The 23664-nt window shown below is 45.9% G+C and overlaps 1 protein-coding gene across 1 annotated transcript in view; it reads right to left on the reverse strand.

Moving 5' to 3' along the window:
- Window positions 1-13846, reverse strand: part of IL1RAP (interleukin 1 receptor accessory protein) — a 51507-nt gene extending 37661 nt beyond the window's left edge. Inside the window, exon 1 of the mRNA XM_054166558.1 lies at window positions 13413-13846. Coding sequence (XP_054022533.1) covers window positions 13413-13846 — 434 coding nt within the window. The remainder of the gene's footprint in view (window positions 1-13412) is intronic.
- Between the last annotated feature and the right edge of the window lie 9818 nt (window positions 13847-23664).

The raw sequence follows: 23664 nt of genomic DNA on the forward strand, positions 1-23664 counted from the left end.
GTGCTGCGAGCACTGTGATGCCTTTTTTTTCTTAAGCAGCCCAAAATCTGTGATACTCCCAGAGGAGAAAGGTCTTCCCACAGTAGTCTTGTGGTGACACAATGTCGTCATTTCTCCCTGGGGAGGATAACACAATTGTGGCAGTGACACCAGCAGAACATTGCATCCTTTCAGCCGCAGAGAGAGCGAGCATCAGGACTACAACATGCCCCGGCCTTGCCAGGAACAGAAGAGTTTTCTCAGGTTTTCCCAGCAACCTTCTTCTCTGTTTCATGATTTCAGAAATCATGTTGCCATTTTGCCTGTACATGATGCAATTCCAGTTGATTCTGGCTAACTTCTTGCACAATTTGGTAGCACTGCACTGCAACACCAGCATCCCTGGCTACAATCAAAGGAGCCAGAGGTCAGCAAGTACAAACCCCAGGCTGCAGCAGAGGGGTTCATCCAACCACCTCCATCCAAAAAAGGTCACAGACCTCACCTCTAGTAAACAAACAAAATCAAAAGCAAACATTAAAAGGAGGCAGGAATAAAATCAGTGATCAGAAGAGTACACCAGCTCAGAAGTCACACCACAGCTAGAAAGCAGGCAATTGGCGTGGCCAGAAGGCAGCTGGAGAGCAATGATACATCCTGAGCACTCCAGGAATTTCTCCAGAGACCAATATGCTCTGAGATATTCCCAGTGTCTCCATAAATTAACATTTTAATAACAATAATAATCCACAAGGCAGCTGGGGCAAAACAATCCATCACTGTGGCTGCTAGAAATTTTTTTTAAGGAGTGTACTTAAAATGATCAATTTGTTTCAAATCAGGAACTGTTTCCTTTCAGTTCCTGAGATTTTTCTTCCTGAAACTTTCACCTTCTGTCTACTGGGGAGCAAAGAAAAGCAGGCTCGGGGGAAACACAGCAGTAGAAGTGTCCTTTGCTCTCTAAAGCAGAGGTGGGTAGAAAGGTTTTGGTTTTCATTTGATAGTGGCCAGAATTTGCCTTCATGCCAGAGAAAAGCATAAATATTTTCATATAACACACCTATTAATACAACACCCTCCCCAAGCAGACCTAGGCAAGGAATCATTCACTCTGACCTTTAGCAGCACAGACCCTACAAAGCCTATGCACTCCTCAAGTGATTATATAAACCCAAAATAGATGTCAAGTAATTAACAGCGAATGCTGAAATCAAAGCAGTAACTGCATGCCTCTTCTCAAAGACATTGTACCAATTCTACAGAACAACGCTGCATTTTCCCAGAAAATGCCTTTGTCCCTCTTAACCACAGGCACCTAGGGAGAGCTGACAGGTTTTTTGGCTTTTCACTGAGAAGTCACACTATGGCATGCAGAATAAAAGCAACCTTCAAACCCCTGCTACGAAGTGCTCCAGCTAAAAGGACATTTGAAATAAAACCGTTTCATAAAGAGGAAAAAAAATAACAGTGGCCAGAGCAGGGTTAACATACTAGTTTCTTTCTGTAATTCTGTCCCAAGCCCTTCTGAGTCAAAAGTATTTCAGATTGAAGGACTGACCCCAGGAAAAGTGAAGAAGACACAAGAAGGGTAGCAAAACCAGGGCAAGCTGCCGCATGGACTTGCAGCTGAAGGCTGAGGGACTGCAGAGCAGGGCTGGCGCTCAGGAGAAGGGCACAGCTCCTCTGCTCCCACATCACTGTGTGCCCACGAGCTCTGGGTCTGTGCATCATCACACAGCAGCACTGGGAAGGCTGCTGGATGAGTTTGCTGGGTTTTCTTATGGGGAGGACAGATGTCCAGTCCAAGTAAATTCAAAGAACCCAAAAGGCAGACAAAGGGCAGCCTGCAAAAGCAGCTGCGGACAAGTAATAGCAAAAACACTAATGGAAAGTGGGAAAAGGCCCTTCAGCCCTCCAGGAAACACTTTTGCTTTTCAGCATGTGCACGACTAAGTCATACAAAGGGAGGAATTACTGTAGCATAAACCATCTTGATACCACTTAGCTAGGATTTGTGCAGCATCTCTCTGGCCCTGCTTGTCCTCCGGAGGCCATCTGGGCGCTTCACGGTGCTGCCCTTTGCTATGGCGTCAGCGCTCTCACACCCAGCTCAGTCCGAAGAGCTGCTCCTGCCGTGAGCTGGCCCGTGCTGCAGACAGCCCTCCTGAGCAACTTACCATTGGCACTGAAATCTCTGGGGACAGGCAGAGAGTTTCAGGAGTCCAGCATTTCCTCCTCAGGACAAATTAGCATAGTCATTAAAAATTTTCCTTGCCAGCCAGCAGCAGTTTGCTGCAGCTCAGAGCACCTTCCCTGCTCTCAGGCACGCTGTGCCAGACTCATCCCTTTGAACCCAGGCACTGTGACCATCAAAGGCCCCCAATGCTGTCCTCAGAAAAACATTCACATCTCTCCTAAGGGCAAGGAGCCCAATTTGTCTTGGCAGCAGCTCCCTAACAGCTAGGCATATATCAGCAGGAATTGGTCAGGGCTGAAGCCTGGGCTGCAGTCAGGGATATCGCAGGAGCCATGAATTGTAACCCAACCAGTGCATCTTAAGGTGATGCATCCAAGGCAGGGGACCTGCGAGACTGATGCTAGACGTTCCACTTTTGTCAGGGTAGCTGCACTCACCAGGGTACCACATGCCTGACAAGAGTGGGCCGAAAGGATTTTGTTCTGAAATGTTTCGATTGTAAAAGCAATTTATATCATCAGAACCAAAGGAAACATTTAGATTTGGATCAGGCAAACTCTAATACCAGCAGATATTAAACACTTGCTTCTGCAGAGGGGACAAAAATAAATATTAGAAACTAGTGGGAGTCAGGTGGAAAGCTGCCCTGGTTAGAGGACTCCCCCACTGCTAGCTCAAAGAACCTTCTGTCTTCCTTGGCTAGAGCTGGTCACCATCATACAGGACATAGAAACACTGGCTCCTTGCATTGAAGAGCTACAGTGCTCATAGAGAGCTTTTACACCCAGGTCTGCTGAGTACCCAGAAGACAGAAAAAACAAAACACAAAAATCAACAACAACAAAAAAAATCTGGAAACAGTCTTCTCAGTCAGCAGCGTAGCCAGTTCTTCCCCAGCTGAGGACATGCCACTAGGCATCACGTCTGAGGTGGCTCCCTTTGCCCATCACCCCTCACTGGCCGCAGTCTACTGGCTTTTCAGTAATTGCTTTTACTACATCCCCAACATGGAGATGAACAAACTCAGCGGTACGTCATTCCAGGGTCACCCTGGGAGGTGGTCTCAAGCCATTTCTCTTTGAGCACCAGCAGCACGTGGTGCATGAGCAAGGCCAACCTTCAAAGTGCACCATGAGCTCCCATGGGCAGAGCAAGGCATCAGAGCTGAGAAGCTCAGGGAAAAGCAGGGAGCCTTTCATTTACAACGAGTCATTTCTGGGACCTTCCTTGGTAGTACAAGACTTGCCTCTGTCTGCAAGATTTGCCTCTGCCAGGGCCAGCATTTGGGACACTGAGGTGACTGCCAGGCTGGGAATTTGTGATCTGCTATTGGCTTTTAGATACCTTCTCCCAAGTGTCCTTTTGGCTCAACAAATTTAACACTGACAATCAGAATTCATAGGAATTCCTCCTCAAGAGACAAGGAAAAAAAAATGCAATCCAGACATGTAGAGAGAAGGCTTGAAAACCTGAACAAAGTCATGATCCCCTCCTCCTTCCCTTTGCAGTTCTCCTGGGGTCTTCTCAGGGCTTGGCAAAGCAGAAATGCTACAGATCTTGCGCACTGCTCTGCTGGAGCCCAGGGTGCTGCTGATTACACATTGGCAGCTGTTTGGCAGGCTGAGCACACTGCATTTCATGCATTTAAAATAAACTCTCTCAATAATCTGTCACCTCTTCGAAATCTAGGCACACCTGGACAAGACAAATAAACAGCTGGGACTATCACGAAGAGATCTATGGAGTGGGATGAAGAGGGGCAAGTAGAGTCACAGCTATGAAATCAAAAGCACAGATTACAAATTCATACATGCTGGCCACTGAGCAGTTCAAACACCAACCTACAAGAGCACTTCTGTGCTCAAGCAAAAGGTACCCCGCCAAGACAGTCTATTTTTTAAGTCTGAATAGCCAGGGAATGAAAAGCTTCCAACTGAGCTTCAAAGAGCTGAGACCTTCCATGAGGCCAGACACAATGCTTCTATTTTGGATGGCAATGTTACAGAGAAAGGAGAGCTCTGAGAAACGGTCACATATTGCACTACCAGAAAATAAACTGACAAACTAATCTTTGCACAGAAAAGAAAACAAGAAATACGCATCAAACATGGCTCAAAGACCTGAGGAGACGTCAGAATCCAGAGTGAGATTCCTCCCTTGCTGGGAGAGCTCTGATTAGCTCTCATGAAGCACGTGGAGACCCCTGAAAGTGCGCATTTAATTTATACATTCTGCCTCCTGACCTTTTTAATGGCTTTTAGATGTAAGCAACTTTACTGCCTCCTCTAAGAGCTTATTCCACTGTCCCTGTGGCTATAGCAGCACATCCACATCATACAACAGACTGCAGCACAGCAACCCCAAGCTAGCTCAGCCCAAGTCTCTAAATCCAGAGCACATGAGATAAACTCAAGCAGGTTTATCAGCTGGGCTTACTGTCTTTGGAAGGATCACCCTGGGACTCTTGATCCCCAGGGCAGCTCTCCCAGAAGAGACATCTCTGAACAAGACCAGCCTGCCACAGCCAATGCTCCTCAGCCCCACTGCACCCAACTCTGATGAGTACTTGCTAAAGTAGAATCTCAGTCTCAAAAAACACACCGCGAATTTCTTGAGTTCAAGTCATACTGCCAGCTGCATACCTGCTCTTTCACTTCATCTCCTCCCCTTAGAGCCCTCGGTGCTTGCAGATCAGATTCCCAGGGTGGCTGCTCTATATTCAGCTAACTCCTTCCCCTTCTTGTTCCCCCAGAGAGAGACACAGCAGGCAAAACACCCTCCAAGCACCACCATGCTCCAGAGTACAAAATCACTGTTTCATTCCCCTTTGCAAGCACCTCTTTCAGTGTGATGCTGCCACAAATTCCCCAGGCAGACTGCAGTGTTTCCAGCACCACTGGCAAGTTTACCCAGGCTGCTGCCAGTGGTGAGACCTGATCTCCCACTGCACGAAGAGGATTTTCTCGAGTGGCTCTGGGTATCCTGAGATGAGCAACATCTTCAAGGGAAAAATTAGCTGAGCTTTAATTTCTCAACTTGGGACCACAGAGTGTTTGCACACCTGGCACTTAGCTTAATCATGTTAATTTAATCACTTTTAGCTTTGTAAAAAACAGCAAGAATAAGACATGAAGATGCTTCACTCCCTCCCCTCCAGCTCAGACAGGCTGCTCTGTAAGCATGCTTTACACATCAAGACACGGCAAAACTTAAACCAACCAAGAAAGGAACAGCAAAGGCACTGAAAACCCAGGACCCACCTGCCTCCCCCAAGATAACACTCCACTTACAAGCAGTTCTCCAGAGGTTCTTCCAGCCCTCCCACAGGCCTCCGCATCCCCAAACCCCACTTGGTTCCCCCAGAGACTGTTAAAGCAACTTTCTTCTGCGTGCCTGCCACTTCCTAGTCAGCACAGTACAGCTGCACTTTGCAGAGCAGGCTAGGAAAAGCTGGGTACAGACAGAAAAAAAGAAGGAAGAGAGAATGAGACAATCCTTCCCATGTCATGTGTATCACATTTGTTCCCCATGTCTAACATTTCCTTCTGCAAATACCAGGTTGCACCACAACTGGGAACTTGCTTGGGCTTTGCCTACACTGACCCCATCAGTGGAGCTTTAAATTCAACCTTAAAACAATGCCAGGAGCTTCCTACAAGAAGATCCGCTCTGTGACCCACAGCACCCACGCAGTGGGAAGGCTGAGAGAAAGCTGCAAGCAGCAATATGCTGTGATCATCATCAATATTAATTATTTGGGGGGAATATGTTTGATCTCAAGAGGGCAATGAATTCATTTCTTCAGCTGAACGACAAACAAAAGGCAATATATGCACTGCTGACATTTCCAAAGGCTACAAGGAGCAGTGCCAGGAGGAAATACCACTATGTGTTAAAACCACGCTGCAAAGGGCCAAAAATTTTTGAAGTCTCCAAAATTTTCATTTCTGAACACCTGTAATACCAGGAAATGAATGCCTTCATATTCCAAAATCTGCACTGACACTAGCCCTGGTCTGGCTCTCCTGTGTTGAGAGGAAGCAATCACTGATTGTCTTTGGAAAGTTGGGTTGAGTTTCCCTCTTGCTCTTCAACACTTCTTGTCAACAACTACAGAGCCATTGCACCTGCCAGATAAGATTTTTTTTAAAAAAAAAGAAGCTTAAGAGAGGAGAAAAAATTTCTTCCCTGAGTAGCCAGAAGCCAGGTCTATTCAGCACGGCTGAAATGCCAAGATGCAGCTCCCGGGTGCAACAAGAGAACAGGAAGACGCAAGAAGCTCGAGACAAGCTTTTCCACCTCTTTATGGCCTCAGGTCAGGGGTGTCTGCATGGGCAAACCCTTCCAAGGAGTCAGAATTAAACAGTCTCCCTAAAGTCCATACAGCAAAACAAAAGCACAACAAGGTAGAGAAAGGTAAATGCACTGAGGCTGCAGCTATTTTTTTGCAGAAGGATGGAGGAAGGGAAAAGACAACCCAGACCATGGGGATGGAGTCTGGGTTTTGCCATGTCCTTCAGTTACCCCAGCGTACTGGCCCTGTCTAGCTCAACTGCAACCAGCACAGCTGGCTACAGCAAGACATTGCAGGATCCAACAGCACATTTGTGCTGGTTCAAAAAGGCTGGGTGCCCTGCAAGCCCTTCACAGCCTGCCAGTGTTATCACACTGGACAGCAATACATTCATCTTCCCATTATCTGGATTCCCCCTTATAAACAAGGGCTGGGAGGTATCTGAGCTTGAAGGAAGAGTAGAGAGGCAGCTCTTTCTCAACAGAACAAATCCAATTATTTGTATCAGAGTGAATTAGTATGGCTCTTATTGTCAAAAAAAGTACTTTCTACAGATCCCAGAGCTTTGAATCAACAGATTGCTCATAATTTTACATAGGTGGGGCCCTAGATGTTAACTGTGGTGGGACAGAGGTGAGATTTGCTTTTTGCAATAGGGCTAACCCCCAAACTAAAATAACTAGACATTTGGGCTTCTGCCACTGCCATTTACTATGCTCCTGTAAGTCTCTAAGGTTGAAGATTCTAAAAAGAGTTTACTAGTTTAGGGTAGCAATATGAGTTTCTGGTTAACCTACATGAAACCTACAGAGGCATCAATCACCAATCGTAGTGCATGAAAAATTGTAGTGCCTTCCTGACAATCGGGCATCAGAGAGCATATAAAGGGCTGTCCCCTGACCACAGCACTTTAGTAGAGGCTTCTGAAATCTGTGCCTCTCTTTCTTCAGCCACATTTATAACAGCCTCTTCCCACCTCACACCACAACTGCACATTGTAATGTCTCTAATGTGCTCAGCAATGCCGAGATGATAGTATGTGAATGCAAAGTACAGATTAATTCCCTGAGCTCAGCTGTCACTGGATCTGATGGCACTAAATGTATCCACCAAGTAAAACTTGGGTTCTGAGCCTGCCTTAAATAGTAACTACTTAAGCAGAATTTCCCTTGGAACAAATAAATTTGGGGCTGGTTGACTGGGCACATAGAGCCCCAGCAGGCAGGAAACACAGAAATGGAATATACTACTATGAAAAACAGATGCTTCTCCAGAATAAGGTCTCAAACCTATTCCTCTTAGAATCTGGTAGTAGGATTTCTGTTCAGCGGGAATGTGACAGAGCTGTTCAGATTTTAGCAACCAGCACATTAAGGACAAGGTCAAACATACTTTGAAAAGCTGTTTCCATTTGTCTGTTTGTGGGTTTTTTTGACGATTAAAAATGTGGTTTAAATACTGCAAGGAAAACTTTAATCTGAGCAAGATAAGTTTTGGCTTCCTTCCGAGTAGAATGCAAACCCCCAAATGTTATTGGAAAAAAAAAAAAACCAATCTAACAGATTTGGAATTATTTTTCACTCTTTAAAAATGTTATTCCCCTGCACTAACTGTTGTTAGCTTTTTATTTACACCTAGGGAAAAAAGGTAAAATTATTTTAACAGGCAGCTACAGCCACAAATCACAGGCAGAAAAAGGCACAGAACAAGGCCAAAGTGCCCTTGGAGAAGAAAGCGTCGTGTCTTTCTCACCAAGCAGCATAATCCCTATAAATATATAGTTAAACAGCTCCATAGCATACTGTCAGCACTAAGGATAAACATTTAGGTCACAGTTCTGCAAGCTATTACAGACAAGTTGATCAAATACATACGAATCATCACCTGAAATGATCACATCCCTTTACGCGGGACCGCATGAGGCTGAAAAGAGTCAAGATATTTCAGCGCACTTTTTATTTCAGTCATGCAAGGGATTAAGCAAAACCAGGGGGGAAAAAAAACAGCCAAAAGACAACACACAGCTGCCTTTTTTTTTAGTTAGAGACAGAGGTATTAAAAGCTAATTATTTTTTTTACAGCCCTCTTCTAATTCCGATAACACCTCAGCTCAGCAAAGCTGAAGAGGCTTCTTAAGTATTTGCATGAGTGTGCAATTCATCTTGGATCTTTGCCTTTCAGTCACACAACAAAACTGTCCAAGGAGCTTCATGAGAAGCTAATAGCCAACCTTTTACCGTGGTACTTCCAGGCTGCAATGCAGAGCTCCCAGATGGTGCCCAGACAACCCAGTGACCCATGACCACACTGGCTGAAGCTGAAGGCCAGCTCCAAAGCTGCAAGGGTTAAATAGCAAAGCATACCCAGGCATGCCAAGCTGTGAGGGATAAAGAAGAGTAAAAGCGCTTGAGAGCAGTCTCAAATGCTTCTGAAGCAACTGGATGCTCTCCCATGCCAACTCAGCGATCCCAATACCCATGATGGATATGAGATGGGAATGTATGACCATCCAGTTCTCCTTCCAGGCATGATAATACGGTCTCCTTAGTGGACACCTATAGAGGGCTGGGAAGAGCTGGTAGCTCTTGATGATCCATGCTCTGGGTGGGATTTCCAAGGTAATGGCTCTCTGGCACCTCCCTGGTGTGCTAAAGAGAAGCAGCCAGCTACCACTCCCCTGACTCAGCCCAGGATTCTTATTCTCTGTCCCAAACAGAGCTTTTAAAGGTCACTTTTTGTTAACACATATAAATCTAAAAATGCTCCAAAGAATTGATACTTTTTCACAGAAATATGGACTTGGCACATAACAAAAGGGGGAACAGGGAAGGGGGGGGAACACCAAAAACCCAACACCAGGAACACTCACTGCAAAAGATAAGGAGCTTTAGAATTCTCTTTTTACTCAAATGAGAAAGTGAAGCTGTCACTCTCTCACACTCTTGCCTTCTCTTTCCCTAACACTCTGAGAAACTTCTATCTTTAGCCAGTTATCCTTGCTGTAATTTTCCCTACAAAAAAATGTACTTGGATAATCACCCAGACTCAGGGGAAACCTGTGTCAGAGGAATTCCTGGGGATGTAGCCCCCATGTGATAAACCCAAGAGCTGCTAAATTACCGAAGGACTGACTGAAGATGCAATTCTTTCTTTGTAGTAGAAATCACGTTTTACCAGCAGCTGTTTTGAAGGGACCCTATAACAAAACAGGTGCACTTGTAGATTCGGATCCTGTGTTTGCATTTTCTGTCAAAGCAGACTCTGAATTTACGAATGCCATGACCTGTGCATGTGTTGCATTGGGATCTCTGAGGTTAAAGTTAGCAAGCCCGCTGGCTACAATTGAAATTCCCCAAAGCGTAGGCAACATTTGAACTGATTTCCCCAAAGCAGTTCTCTTTTTGCACTTTCTCTGAGCGTGCATGTGGCTCAGTCGCATGCGAAAGCCCTACACATAACAACACTGCGGCTGAGAAACGCCAGATTAGCCTTCTGTTTTGCTAAAACATTGGAGTGTCGGGAGAAATCCTAAAATACCTCCCAAAAGAAGCTGTTTTGTTCCAGTTAGCAGTGACCAAGTTGCAGGCACACGTTTCGCCAAAGCAGAGCAGAACAAAGCGGTTACAAACTCGGGGAAAAAACCCACCTGCACCTAGGCCCTTGAGCTGCACCCAGGCTGAAGGGCTGGCACAAGAGAGGGGTCAGCTGAAGTGTGCCCGCCTTCTGCTTTTGCATCCGACCCATCTCACATAACTAGAGGAGCACCAGTTCTCATGCACCATGTACAGAAATGCTACCGGCCAGGCTGCATCTGCCAGGCAGCACAGAGGAGACAGCTCGTGGCTCTGCTTACGGAGGCAGTGAACCCCCTAAGCAGTGTCAAGAGAAAAGCAATGGATGAAAGAGAAGAGCCAGCAATGTCTGAACTGTGAGCTCCACTGTAGAAAGTGTTTCAGCTCCCACATAATGTGGCGCTGTTCACAGATTTCAGCTTATATCGGCTTTTCCATATATCTATTTTTATTCCCAAAGCATTCCCCATTGCTGTATGCCGACAAGAAAGACCGGACAGCACGGATGCTCACAGATATGTGAACATGTTCACTTGCTGGTTTTAATCTTCTTAACTGTTCCACCTTGCTAATGCAACCTGTGCTATGACAGCCAAGCTGGGACATCACCCCTCCCACAACACCAGCTGCAAGGGTTATCTTCGTGGCAAGTTTTCAAGTCAGTCTTTCTGAAATGGGAGGACATTTGGCGACAGTGGGGAACCTGAGACAGATGAAGAAAGGAAGATGAATCATGTGCCTGCCAAAACAACACACATGAAAATCCAAACACAACAGTATGTGAGAAAAAGGAATAAAAGAACATGTTCTGGCTTCTTATGCTGAAGGATTGAAATGCTTCTTCCCTAGTGCTGGCACCTAGAACATGAAGGTACTGAATGAATAAAGCTGAGGCAGTATCTCTCTGCCACCTCCTTCCTACATGCATATTTCAGAGCTTAAAATTACAGCACCAGGGCCAGCAAGGAGGCATTTCCCATACCTCCATGTGCTGCCGCACCACTCTCCCAATGCTCTGAAGTTTCTCTTACTTATGTGTTCCTGACAGATACTTTGGGGGTAGCACTATCTGACCTTGAGTATGACCCTGCGCAAGCCTGGACCAGCACAGTACTCAAGCCTACTGCACATCAGCTAACACTCAGATGCAGGATACCTGCACAGAGCCTAGAGGTCTGGAAAGAGAGAGCACAGGGGTATTCAGACAGAAGCTTTCCTCCACAGACTCTAAAGGGACCATGCACGGGCAGACTTGAGCAAGCACAACAATTCCTATGCTATATGTACACACTTTGAACTCAAGCTATATCCAGAGTCACGAAAGAAAGTCGCAGGGCTATATGCATGCAGACCTGCCCTCTGCCTTGCATAGGGGCACTGCAATAGAAACATAACCTCTCTCACCCCACAGGTCCCTGCTGCACTTCAAAGCAACAGCTCCCACCTTCCCTGCTAAATGTTTCCCAAAAGTTTCAATGCTCTGCATGCTTCCACCACCTCGCACCTCCACAGCCTTACATTCCACATCCCTCATTATCCTTCATCCTTAACTGCTCCTACAAAGAAGGTGTTCCCACTAACAGTAACAACTCCATACCTGCTTCCATGGAAGGAGAGTATTTGGGTGTTAGAGCTCAATCCTCTCTGCTTGCCCTCCTCTACTCACAACATACAGGCAGTGGAGGCAAAAAGCAGGACTGTTGCCAGCACCAAGCCCTCCTACCAGAAACCCTGGTCTGGAGAGATGCTCTCCATGCAAACAGGAAAGCCTTTTCCTGCAACACGAGACAGCAAGTAAATCTTCCGGAGCTGCCAGAAGCAACCTGTTATAAATGGCCATCTAAGCTGCGAGATATGGACTCTTCACAGCACAGTTAATAAATAATATCCCACGATCCTTCTATGTATGGAAGTGTAAAGTCAGTGATAGTTCTGCTTACCTACAAGGAGAGAGTAAAAATGGAGTGTCAGGAAAATAGTCCTTTCTAATTACATAACAATAATAATAAAAAATAAAACAAAAATAAGGAGCTTGCTGCAACTTCCCAAACCCAGCAGTAAAAAGCCTTTCCTAGGACAGCCAAACTAAATGCACAGCACAAAAGCCATCCTTTTATAAGAAAAAAAAGATCTGTAAAGAAAACCAGAATTTTATCCAAGCATGGTAACCAGGTATTCACAAAGCAGGCACCAGGATGGAAAGATAGAATGTGCATGTGAGAGTGGATTTATAATCCAGTTTACAGTAACATCCTCAGGCCCTGAGATCAGGATCCTCTTGTGCCAAGCACTGTACAGGCACACTCTGAGAAACCAGCCCAAGCTGAGGAACAAGCACTGCCACTGTAACCAAGGGAAGTGGCACTGGCACAGAAAAAAGCCACCTGAAGCACTGGAGCCCTAACGTTCCCCCCTCCCCACCCCCTTCCTTTTCAGGAAAACATTCCCACCATCCAGTTACCATACAGATGCCCCCACAAAATGCTTCACATAAGGGGGCTGCTCTCCTCGACTTAAAAGCATCTCGCTGCCAGCATCTAATGGCTTTCAGATTGTTCTCTTGAACGTGTCTCTTCCACTTTACTCTGCTGCTGCGGCTTAAGACCGACCCCTTCCTTTCGCCCCTGCCATTTCCAAGATCAGTTTGACAGTGGAACAGGTATCTGAGGCTCACGCATTTAATAGGGATGAAAATTAAAGTTGCATTCGCCAGTGCACGTAGCGCTCTAGCGAGGCACATCTCAATTTCCCTGACCCAAGGAGGCAACACAAGCCAACCGCTCCGCATTCCGGATACCGGAGGCGCGGGCAGCGCGGCTGCGGAACCGGCGGGGACACGCATCCGCCGACCTGCGGCTCGGCTCAGAGTCGCCTGTACCCCGGCTGCGTCCTTTACCGAGGGGATGAGCGGAGCGTCTCCTCGACTCCGGCAACAGCACAAGCGCTTCCGCCCTCGATCGCCGCCTCCGCCCCTTGCTCCCGTTACCCCTGGCCCGGCGGGGCAGGAGGCGGCCAGCTCGTTCGCTTACACCGTGCTAAGGCGTCTCCGTCCGGGAGCCTGCGGGCGCTGCCGCCGCGAAGGGGCCTCGGGCTTCTCCTCAGCGGTTCTTTTTTTTTTTTTCTCCCCCGCCGGTCAGTGAGCGGAGACTGCTGCCGGCTCCGCACCGCTGCCGCCTGTCTCAGCCCCCACGGTGCGGGGGCTGGAAACAACCTCCTCCGCCACAAACTTTCCCTCCGAGTGCGGGCAAAGTTGATGGCCGGGGCGGAGCGGATCCCCCCGCCAACGGTCCGGGGGCCGCGCCTCACTCCTGCCGCCCACGCCCACAGAAACATGCGTGTACCCCTGCCACCCCCACACGCCGGGGCTCACCTGAGGACGCGGAAGGACCGCACAGCCATGCGCCGCGCTCTCCACTTCTTCCTCCTCGGTTCGCGCTCCGCCCCGCAGTCACCGGCCGCCCCTTTCCCCGCCGAGTGCTCTCCTTGCGCGCACGGGAAAGGGGTTCCCCCTGTCCCCGGCTGCAGCGCAGCCCCGATCCCGCACACAGGAGGGGATGTCAGTCCGAGGAAACGGCAGCAGCTGGGTCGGGAGAGTCCGAACCCGGGGGACGGCGGGTTGGTTCTGCTGGCACGCCGTGCCCCGTCAGTTCGCGGGGTCCTGTCGGCAGGAGGCGGCTTACGCTGCCTGCGCGGGCCACGGCTCCCTCTCCTGGTTTGAGCTGTGTCGCCGACTCGCAGCTGCGGGCGGTGGGGGGCGGGCAGCGACCTCAAGTAAGGGTCGTCCCACGGGCCGGCAAGGGACATAGAATGGTAGAAAGCGTTGGGTTAGAAGGGTTTAAAGGGCATCTGGGCCAACCGCCCTGCCGTGAGTAGGGACGTCGTCAGCCGGGTCAGTTTGCTCAGAGCATCGTCCAGCTTGACTTGGGATATTTCAGCGGATGGGGCATCTACCACCTCTCTGGGCAACCTGGGCCAGTTTCTCACCACCCTCATCGTAAAAATGTTCTTCTTTAAATCTAGTCTGAGTCTTCCCTCTAAGTTTTAAACTGGCACTTCTTGTCCTGTTGCAAGAGGCCCTGATGAAAAGATTGTCTCCATCTTTCTTATAAGCCCCCTTTCAGTATTGAAAGGACATAATAAAGTCTCTCTGGACCCTTCTCTTCTGCAGGCTGAACTCCAGAGCCAGACATAGCACTGCAGGTGAGGTCTCACCACAGCAGGGCAGAGGGGGAGCCTTTGGCACCAGTCCACTGCCTGTTCATTAAAGCAGGCTGGGGTGTACAGCCCTGACACTGCTGCAGCTCCCTCTGCTCTTTGCTGGGCACTTGCACCCCAGGAATGCAAAGTTTCTCCTTCTTCCTTCTGCGATGTTCTTGGAAGGAAGGGCTGGCTGCACAGCAGCAATAAGTGCAGTCCCTAGTGCAGGAGTGCAGGGCAGTGCTACAGTCACAGAGCAAAGTTATCTCTTCTTTCAGATCGGCCTGGAGGCTCTTCCATCCTGGTGAGTGAGTGACCTGCCCTTGTTCATGCTTTTGTCACCTCTTGGCAGCCCAACAGCAACGTGCTACATCTGGACATAAAGCCTTTGATTCAAAAGAAACTCCTAGTGGTTCAAAGTGCTGCAGTGCTTCTTAGCACTGTTGGCTGCTATGCCTGGACTGAATTCAGTATTTTAGTCGTTATCCCCAGGAGGTGGCTCCAGGACATCTAGGAGACAAAATTTCACCCTACCCCATGAAGCTTCTCTGCAACAAACCGGCCCTGGAGAGCATGGCCTGGCTAGGGCATCTTACGCAATGACTCTCAGCCACTGCTAGCACACACCTCTCTGCAAGGCCACATGAGGCACCACTGCAGACTAACTGATGCTGTGAAAGGGGCCCCTTGCCCTCATCTGTTCACCACAGCACGTCAAGGTGGGCACATCTGAAGGTCTCCCCCCATCCTGAGGAAGAGGGACTGTGGCCTGGCTGTGCCAGGTGGTGTGAAGGAGCTGCCATGGGAAACCAGTGCTGATCCTGCTGCTCCAGCAGGAATAGTTCTCCCCCCACATCTCTCCTCTTCCCAGGGCTCTGGCACAGCAAAATTAAGCAGAAAGTTTGCTATCTCAGCAGCTTTCGCGTCCTGGTGGTGAATGCCCTTGAAAATCTGCCTGCTTGGCTTGTGCTTTGAGTCAGCTCTACTCAAGCCATCTCAAAGCCAAATCCATCCAAATATTAGAGTAACTGGTTAAGACAGAGCTCTGTGTAGATGAATTTGCCCCACTGCTAGGGCAGGTTAGTCCATCTTTTGCTCCATGCTACTGGCACATCACCAGGATCCAAGCTGCCTTGTCCAGAACTACATCAAGTATTCATAAACTTGGATGCATTAGTGAGCAGAGGCAAAACTGGAATAGGGAGGACTATTTTGGGAGCTATACTTTCCAACATACTTGCAGTGAAATGTGTTTAAAATCTTTGGTTGAAACACTACTGTCCACTTTCCTCATAGAAAATGAAATAGCAAAAGGATGGCATATATTAGTTGTGATATTTAATGTGATTGTTGCAAGAATATCATAATAGTTATTATTATTATTATTAATAATAATAATAAAAATAATAGTTCCTTGTTTTATGAAATATCTTGCCATCCACAGATACAGGTCTGGGATAGGACGTGTTAGGACATTCTTGTTTGGGAGGATGCAGGCACTGTTGCAACACTGGTAAGGCAGGTTAAGAGTCATCGACACACACACACACCCTGGGAAATTCATACTGTTCCCAAATCCTAGCCTGCCAGTGCAAATTAGAGTCTTTAGGACAGTGTCATTTATGTCCTCTGATTTTGACAGAAAGCCAGAATTCAACTTTAGACCTCTTTGAAAGGCTTATGAATTAAGGTTCAAGACCAAGTTTCCAGATACTGTTTTAAGGTTACAGCTGATAGCGAAGCCCCAAAGCACGCTTCTAAATTGTGTCTTCACAGGGAAGGTTTCAAACTCTTATTGCATATAGATTAAAAGAATCAGCAATTCCCTGCTGTAAAATAAGGCTAATATTGCTCACTTGGGCTCAGTGCTGTCATAAGGATTATTTTTGTATAGCTATTTTTTCTCCCATCCTCTCTCCACACTTGCACATGCTATTTTTGTGCAGGTTAAAATTCAACACAGTTACACCCTAGAGTGAATTATACTACAGTTTGAAGAGCAATTCAGTAAATAAAAAACAGTTTTTAAGTGCAGAAAAGCAGCTTTCTGCAACAATTTTTGGGCAGGGAGCAAAAAGCAGCATTACTAAGTGAAACCACGGGGGGGACGTAAATAGCAGAGGAACACGTTGGTGTTTAGCCAGGACGCTGGAGCTGCTGGCATTGCGACTGCTGCAAAAAATATTCCACAGATGTTCAGTAACAAGTGGCCAAAGGCCCTGGTTTGCTGCTGTCCTCTTGCCATTAGGCAGTTCAGAGCTAGAAGCACAGGAGGAGCCTGGATCATACAGCCCAGTTCTCCGCCATGTCAGCCACAGTGTTGTTTTATGAGCCTTTTCATGAAAGGGCCGTGCTCCAACTTGAAACAAATTTGTGTTTTCTGGCCATTACTCTTTTCTGGGAGATTCTCCCAGACTGTAAATCTTCCTGGTGATCAGGAACTTTTCTGTCATTTCTATGACTGGTTTATTCCCACATATTCTGGCACAGGCAAGAGCTTTCATTTCAGTAGCTGATTTGCTCACTGCTCCTTTACTTAGGTATTTTTATGGAGATGGTTTTGGCCTCATTTCCCCACCCTGAGCTACACAGGACTTGCTTTTCAATCTTCTTTCCTAAATTACTCTCAATTCACCTCAGACCTTTTCACTCCATCTGCTCTGATTTCAATTAAAGTCCATATGGATGACCAAAAGTAGTTATAGTATTAAATGAGAGGAAGTCTCATTGATGCTTCATACAATGACATTGAAGTCCTCGTTTCTCATAGAAATATCTCACCTGGTAATCCCAAGATTGCATTTCTGTTTCTGCCAATAAGACATACTGATGACCTCATATTTCTCTTCGGTTTTTGCTCACAATGCTACGTTCCCAGGCTGATCAGAAACTTGTTACTATCCCCTTGTCAGTTCTAAATCCTCTTGTATTTATCCCAACCCTCAGCCTGGGTACAGTTTTCAGATCTGTTTGTCCTTACCCAGCATTTCTGATGCTGGGAGATCAAGGTAGTTTCATAACCTCTAAAAGACATATTCCTGCTTGTTACTTTATTCACACCCACCTAACCCATTTTTCCTCCTTCCTAGTTCAGGAAACAAGCCCTAGACTACATATAATTATAGTCTGTGTAGTTATAAATGAACGTGCCTTCTGTGTTTTACACCTACATTTTAACTGGCATTGAGAAGAGCATGCCTGATAACCTAAGATACAGGACAGAGAAGAAGCGGGAGAATGACAGACATTTCTAACATAGCAGCACATGAACCTCCCATCTGCTTCTGTCAAGAAGCTAAGATTACCCACACATGGGTGTAAGGCCTGAATATTTTCTTCTGAGACCATTTTCCAGCAAGGAACCTGTGCCTGGCTGTGCAGGCACACGTGGCTTTCAGACAGGTATGCACTGCTCGTTCACCAAAGTGCATGAAGAACTGCAATTGTATGTGTTAGGTGAACTTGAGTAACACAGATCTTGTATTCCTTGCTGTATTGATTATGTCCATACTAGATCTCTAATCATCTCACTCTCTGGTGAGGCATGATGTGTGAACCTCTGTAAAACCCTTGCACAACAAAGAGGGATTGGAAGCGCAGCTTCATTATGAGTTCATCTACATTTATTCTTGAGGATGTAGCAAATAGCTGTTGTCCATGTTCATGTGCTAAATATTATTAGTGTCTCTTCCTCTGTGTTGCCGTGGTGGTAGGATTGCTAATGCAAATGGTTCTCAAATGGAAACTTGACCTTACATGACTTGCACCTAAGTCCATTCAAATCTCTGTCACAAATGTTTTGATACAGCCTAAGGCTGGGAATATTTTCCAGTCCTATGAGTCTGTTTCATACAAGCTAAAACTGTTTCAAATCAATGCTGGAGAGGAATATCTTCTCATCCTGCTAAAGGCTTCAACTTTGGGCAGGTATCTGACCCGCAAGTACACACATTGGACATGGTTTGTGTTTAATACGCCTGAACATCCTTTTGCACAGCACATTTCCTGACCGTGGAGCTGGCAGGGACACTTACACTGGGTTGGCACTTCAGCTGGGCAAGACTAGCATCTGTCTTAAAGAGCCTTTGAAGAAAGCATTTAGCCTGGGTATGAATTAGCTGCATCTTACCTCACGTGCTCACTGATACCAGTGAGAAGTGGCAGGCTGTGAGCAAATTAAGAAAGCTAAATAGTCTGAATACAGCCATGGTCATCTAGGCAGTTCCCTGCTGCTGGCTATTTCTACATGGACTGGTCTCAGTCTCAACTGTTTTCAGACACCTTGTTTCTCTGGCTGATAGTTTGCTTGACACCATTATGAAAGGGAAAATGCACTGAAGTAAGACTGTCTTACCTCAGTCAGAAGATCTTAAGAATGCAGGAAAAGTCATAACAGGCTCGAGGTGAGGAGAAAGTTCTTCACAGAGAGTGTTGTTAGCCATTGGAATGGGCTGCCCAGGGAGGTGGTGGAGTCACCATCCCTGGAGGTGTTCAAGAGGGGATTGGACGTGGCACTTGGTGCCATGGTTTAGTAGTCATGAGGTCTTGGGTGACAGGTTGGACTTGATGATCTTTGAGGTCGTTTCCATCCTTATGGATTCTATTCTATGATTCTATGTTATGTTCTAATCTTACCTACTTGTAAAGGCTTTTCTTGTCTTGACATAAGCTTATATGGATGTTTTGATGCATTAAATAGTTTTTTCAATAGGTGTTTGTCTTGTGGAGAAGACGCAGCTTTTTGGAGAACTGTCTGATGATGAACTGCCCGATGATGAGCTACAGTGGTTATGGTCTGGTGATCTAAAAAAAATTCCCTTAGCACATTCCAAAAGCTCATTATAAAAATCAATAATGGATTACTTTTCCCACTAAAGATGCGAGATCATTCTGCAGAATGGCCTTTTAAATCTTTGATTTCACTTCAGGAGTGACAAAGCAACATTAACCTTTAGACTCTTGATTTATCTGCGCATAATTTAAGGATCTCTTAAGGAAAACAGTCCCTTTGTGTAACTCTTGGAAAGGTTGCACAAGCAACAGAAGCAAACTCAAGAAATTGAGGAAAACCTTACGCAGTCCCTGGCGAGGGCGGCTGCAGGTTATCAAGGCCTTGATGCAGGGAGATGCTGTTGTTTGCCAAAGTCAGGAAATCCTCTGTAGCAGGCTGGTGTGTTTTAACCAGAGGACAGGACCTTCTGCTCCTGTTAATCAGTGCTGTAGCAGTCCATGCTGGTGTAGGGTTTTGGCAATGTTGAGCCCTGTGGTTAGGCAGAATACCCATCTGCACAAATAGGGATTCCTGGCATCCTTGCAGCTCATTTCCATGTTAGTGTATTTCCAGGCATTTGAAAGTTCCTTTCTCTTAATAGCTGCCATCCATCCTTATAAAAATGGGCATAACAGACAAAGCAGAATGGCTAGTTTTGCTCTAACTCCATTGACCTCACTGGATTTACATTAAAGACGACTTTGGAGTAATAAATTTGCATTTGCACAGTTACTAGGCATCTGCTGTATTTCCTTCCACCCTGACTGCTATTGATTTCCCGGGTGCTCGATCAGCACAGTGCAACCCTGGACAGCTGCAAATGGACCAGGTCTCATGGCAGGAGCAGGAGGATGTGCTGACTTGCTGGCACTGTGCCACAGCGATGGTGCTGCTTGGAGGTGAGTGGCTTCTGATAAAGGCCCACCTCACCCCTTTGTTGTTACCCCCTGAAGGGTAACAAGGTGGAAAGTTTCTAGTGCAGCCTCCTCCTCACAGATGCAGGAAGGATAAAATAGCCTAACAGATCTATCAATTTTTAAGTGGAAATCAGTATGATTATGAAGGTCGTCATGATCTCTGTGAAGGCAGAATGTAAGGCTCAGGGCTGCTCCTGATAACTTCTAGCCCTGGATTTCTACATCTATCTTCAAGGGAAAATCAGACGCCCTTAAGACTATATTATTATTTTTCTCCTGTAGCAGGAAGCAAGATTGAGCAAAAATTTACAAAGGTGCAATAAATGTTATTAGTCTCCTAGTGCATAACAAGCTTAGGCAAAGCTTTTTGAAGGGTGGGTGAGCCACAGGAATATTGTGGCTCATTAACTGTGGCTCGTATTCAGAGAACAGCTGTAAAGATCAGCAGAGGAAGTGTTCAGTTTGTGTGAAGAATGATGAAAGGATGTGTGGGTACAACAACCTACAGCTCTCACAGGAACGTGGGCACCTTGAGGAAAACACTGTGGTTAGGGCAGTTAATTTGACTATGCTATGTAATTTGACCAAAAAAGACTGAATTAAGTCAATGGAAACTGGATGGATGTATAGACAGCCTTAAGACACAAATCACACTTATGGAAATAGCTTTTTTTTTTTTTTTTTTTTGGAAGCAGATCACCCACCTGCCTCTTCCTTACAAAGTGAGAGATCTTAAAGATCACTGAAGAGGAGGGAATCAAGAGCAACACATTTGTTAGCAAGTCATAAATTTGCAGGGAGAAAGCGAGGGGAGCAGAGAAAGAATTAACTTGAATTTCACAAGGGCAAGAGGCACCCTCGAACCCCAGGAGTTGCTTGGCTCGTAGCAGAGAGCCATCAACTGGGAGATGCAAAGCCTCAAAGCATCATCTCATCATCTGACAATGAAGTTCACAAGTTGTTAACCAGCAATGTAAAGAGCCGCTCGACAGGCTGCAAGTTAAACAACTTCCCAGGTTTAGCAGTTTTCATAATATGCCAGAGAAACTTCTGAAGAGAGTAACTGGCCGCCAGGAAAGGAACAATAAACCCTCTGATGGAATTCAATGCTCTTGGGAACTTGTAGCAACTTTTCAGTCACATTTCTCTGTATTATTATTTCCCTGTGTGTGGCATGGATGTAAGATCCCGGGTGAACTGAAGACCTCTGCCCGTCCTCAGAAGGCTGAAGTCAGAGAACATTTCAGAGCAAGGTTGCTCATCCCGGTAAACATAAAATCTGACCTAAACCAAAAGATGTCCCTTTCGTGTTTGAGCCACTCAACTTTTTATAAAAAACATTTAAAACACTTTAAATTAGCACTTTTTTTTCCCTTTAAGATTTGACTTCTATTTCCAGCACATCAAAATTCTCCCCTCCACTCCTTTTTAGTCAGAACTCTTCACTGAATTCTTCTTCAGTTTATAAATAGTTTTGGTCCCTCTAAACCATCATTTTTATGACTTTCATATTTCTGCAAAAAAAGGCACTGCTATTATTAGTCACCTACAGTCTTCAAGACATCACCAAAAGTATTGTCAAACAACTGCTGTTCCACTGTTACTGGGAGGGCACCCTATAAAATGGGTGGTTTTAACTCTGAGCAGTCACTTCAGACAGGTTTATCGACCCACAGTTGTGCAATTGGTTAGCGAATTATTTTGAGGTTGAAAAAATACCCTCAGAGGAAGTTTCCAGTTTGTTCTCACAGGGCTGTGTGCTCTCAGCCAGTTTTCTCTGGGCTTAGCCCAGTTCACCAATAATGACACCTGTCCTATGGACAGGGGATACATGCAAGATCCAGCCCTAATGGACAAGTGCACGTCAGGAGAAAATCATGACAGTATAATGGGGAACTGAATGTTTCTGACACGAACGTGGGTTTATGGGGAGGGTGCTGTTTGGGTGTGTGACTCCCTATCAATTTTTCAGATGTACCTGTGCATAATGTCAGACTGGTGCCTCCCCTTAGCTCCACTTTCCTGCTCTTTCCACACCTGACATATAATTGCAGCCTGTGTCACCTGTGCTCCGGCCAGGTTTAGAATATAATTTTCAGCCTGTGCAAGATCTGAATAAAACTTCTCCCTTGCAATGCATGATAGTAAAAAAGGTAACAGAAAACAAATGTCTCCTAGCAAGCCAGTTTATTTAACTTGTAATCTGAGCTTCCTCATGAAGATAAATATGGGGTGGCAGCTCTTCCCTTCCCCATGAACACTCTGCTCTGCTGGTGAAAAGAGATTTTCTTAAGCTTCTTATCCAGTGAAATCACCTAACCTATCATTTTCAGGCATGGAATTTTTCTGCTCACACATGCTGTCAGTTGTTCTGTGGGGTTATTTCTCATGCAAACCAAAATAGTTCCTGATTTAAAATGTTCCTCAACCTGACTGTTCACATGATAAATGACATAATGGAGTCGCATTCGTTAGCACCAGAAGCAAACTCCAAAATAGAACCAGACAATTACTACACAAACATTCTGTAATTATCCTTTTTTTCTTTTTCCTGACCATCTGAACGATGAGGAAAGCAGCAGTGTGTGGAGCTTGTGATTAGAGCTGGTGATTTAAACAAGATAAAATATCGGATTCAAGTGTATTTCATCAATCAGAGTGTGGAGGGAGCTGGTCTCAGCTGATGGGACCAATATTGTGGTGGATGTTGATTGTTTTCCCAGTCTTCACTCCCACTAACTTCCCTTTTTCTACTTTTAATCTGCCTCCTACATCACTTCAGGCAGCCTTCTCTGGGCTTATTTTCGTCTGTCTTCCATAAATAATTAATTCCATTGCTTTTTTGGCATGCCATTGACCTTCAGCCATTACCAACACTATTGCCTTGATATAAATCTTTGGATGTGTCATACTATTTATTACATTATACACGTTTGAATACTAAATGTGGGCATGTCCTCATAAGAACAGCAAGAGTCTTTTACAGACCTTTGTTAGTCCTTCTTTGGAGCTTATTAGTCCATTATATGGCAACATAATAGCTTATTCTGAAGCATGCCATTATTTCAATTACAGAATGATCATAATTAGACTCACTGCTCATTAGGATTTCATCACTTAGTCCACAGATGGGAACCTGTGTAAATCTTAATTAAAAGGAAAAAATTGCTTGTTGTTTAAACATGAATTTAACCTTAAATGCTATCCTACAAATTAAGGACAAGCTGAAGTGCTCCTTTATATATAGTGAGGGTAATACTGGGCTGAGCAAATAAAAAGTGTTCCAGATGTTCAAGGCAAAACAGGTCAGAGATGTTGCATCCAGTTGTAAATAAATTCACATGGTTTGGAATTGAAGTGACTCTGGGCTGATATCTCTGCTCTGTGTATCTCAGGTCCATTCCCAAAGGGCCAGGGGAATGTTGGCTGTAGAGGTAGTTGTTGGTGATGCAGTGCAGGAGGGCACAGTGAGGAGGGCTCGGGGCAGTCTGCGTGATGCATTGGGGACTGAGCAGCAACAGTTTCCCTGCTGCAGGTGGATAAAGCCAGGTCCTAACTGGTGGGAAGGGTCAGAGTTAAATTTGTCAAATGAAAAACCAGTTTCTGCCAAAGTGAAGCAGAACTTGTCACTAACAAATACCCTGAAGGGAAGAGTCTGAAGTTTAAGAATTATTTGTTCAAAACAGTCAGTCTGTATTTACAAACAGTGAGGCACAGTGAACAACTCAACAAATGCA

Source organism: Dryobates pubescens, chromosome 13 (genome assembly GCF_014839835.1).
Source record: "Dryobates pubescens isolate bDryPub1 chromosome 13, bDryPub1.pri, whole genome shotgun sequence".
Lineage (NCBI taxonomy): Eukaryota > Metazoa > Chordata > Aves > Piciformes > Picidae > Dryobates > Dryobates pubescens.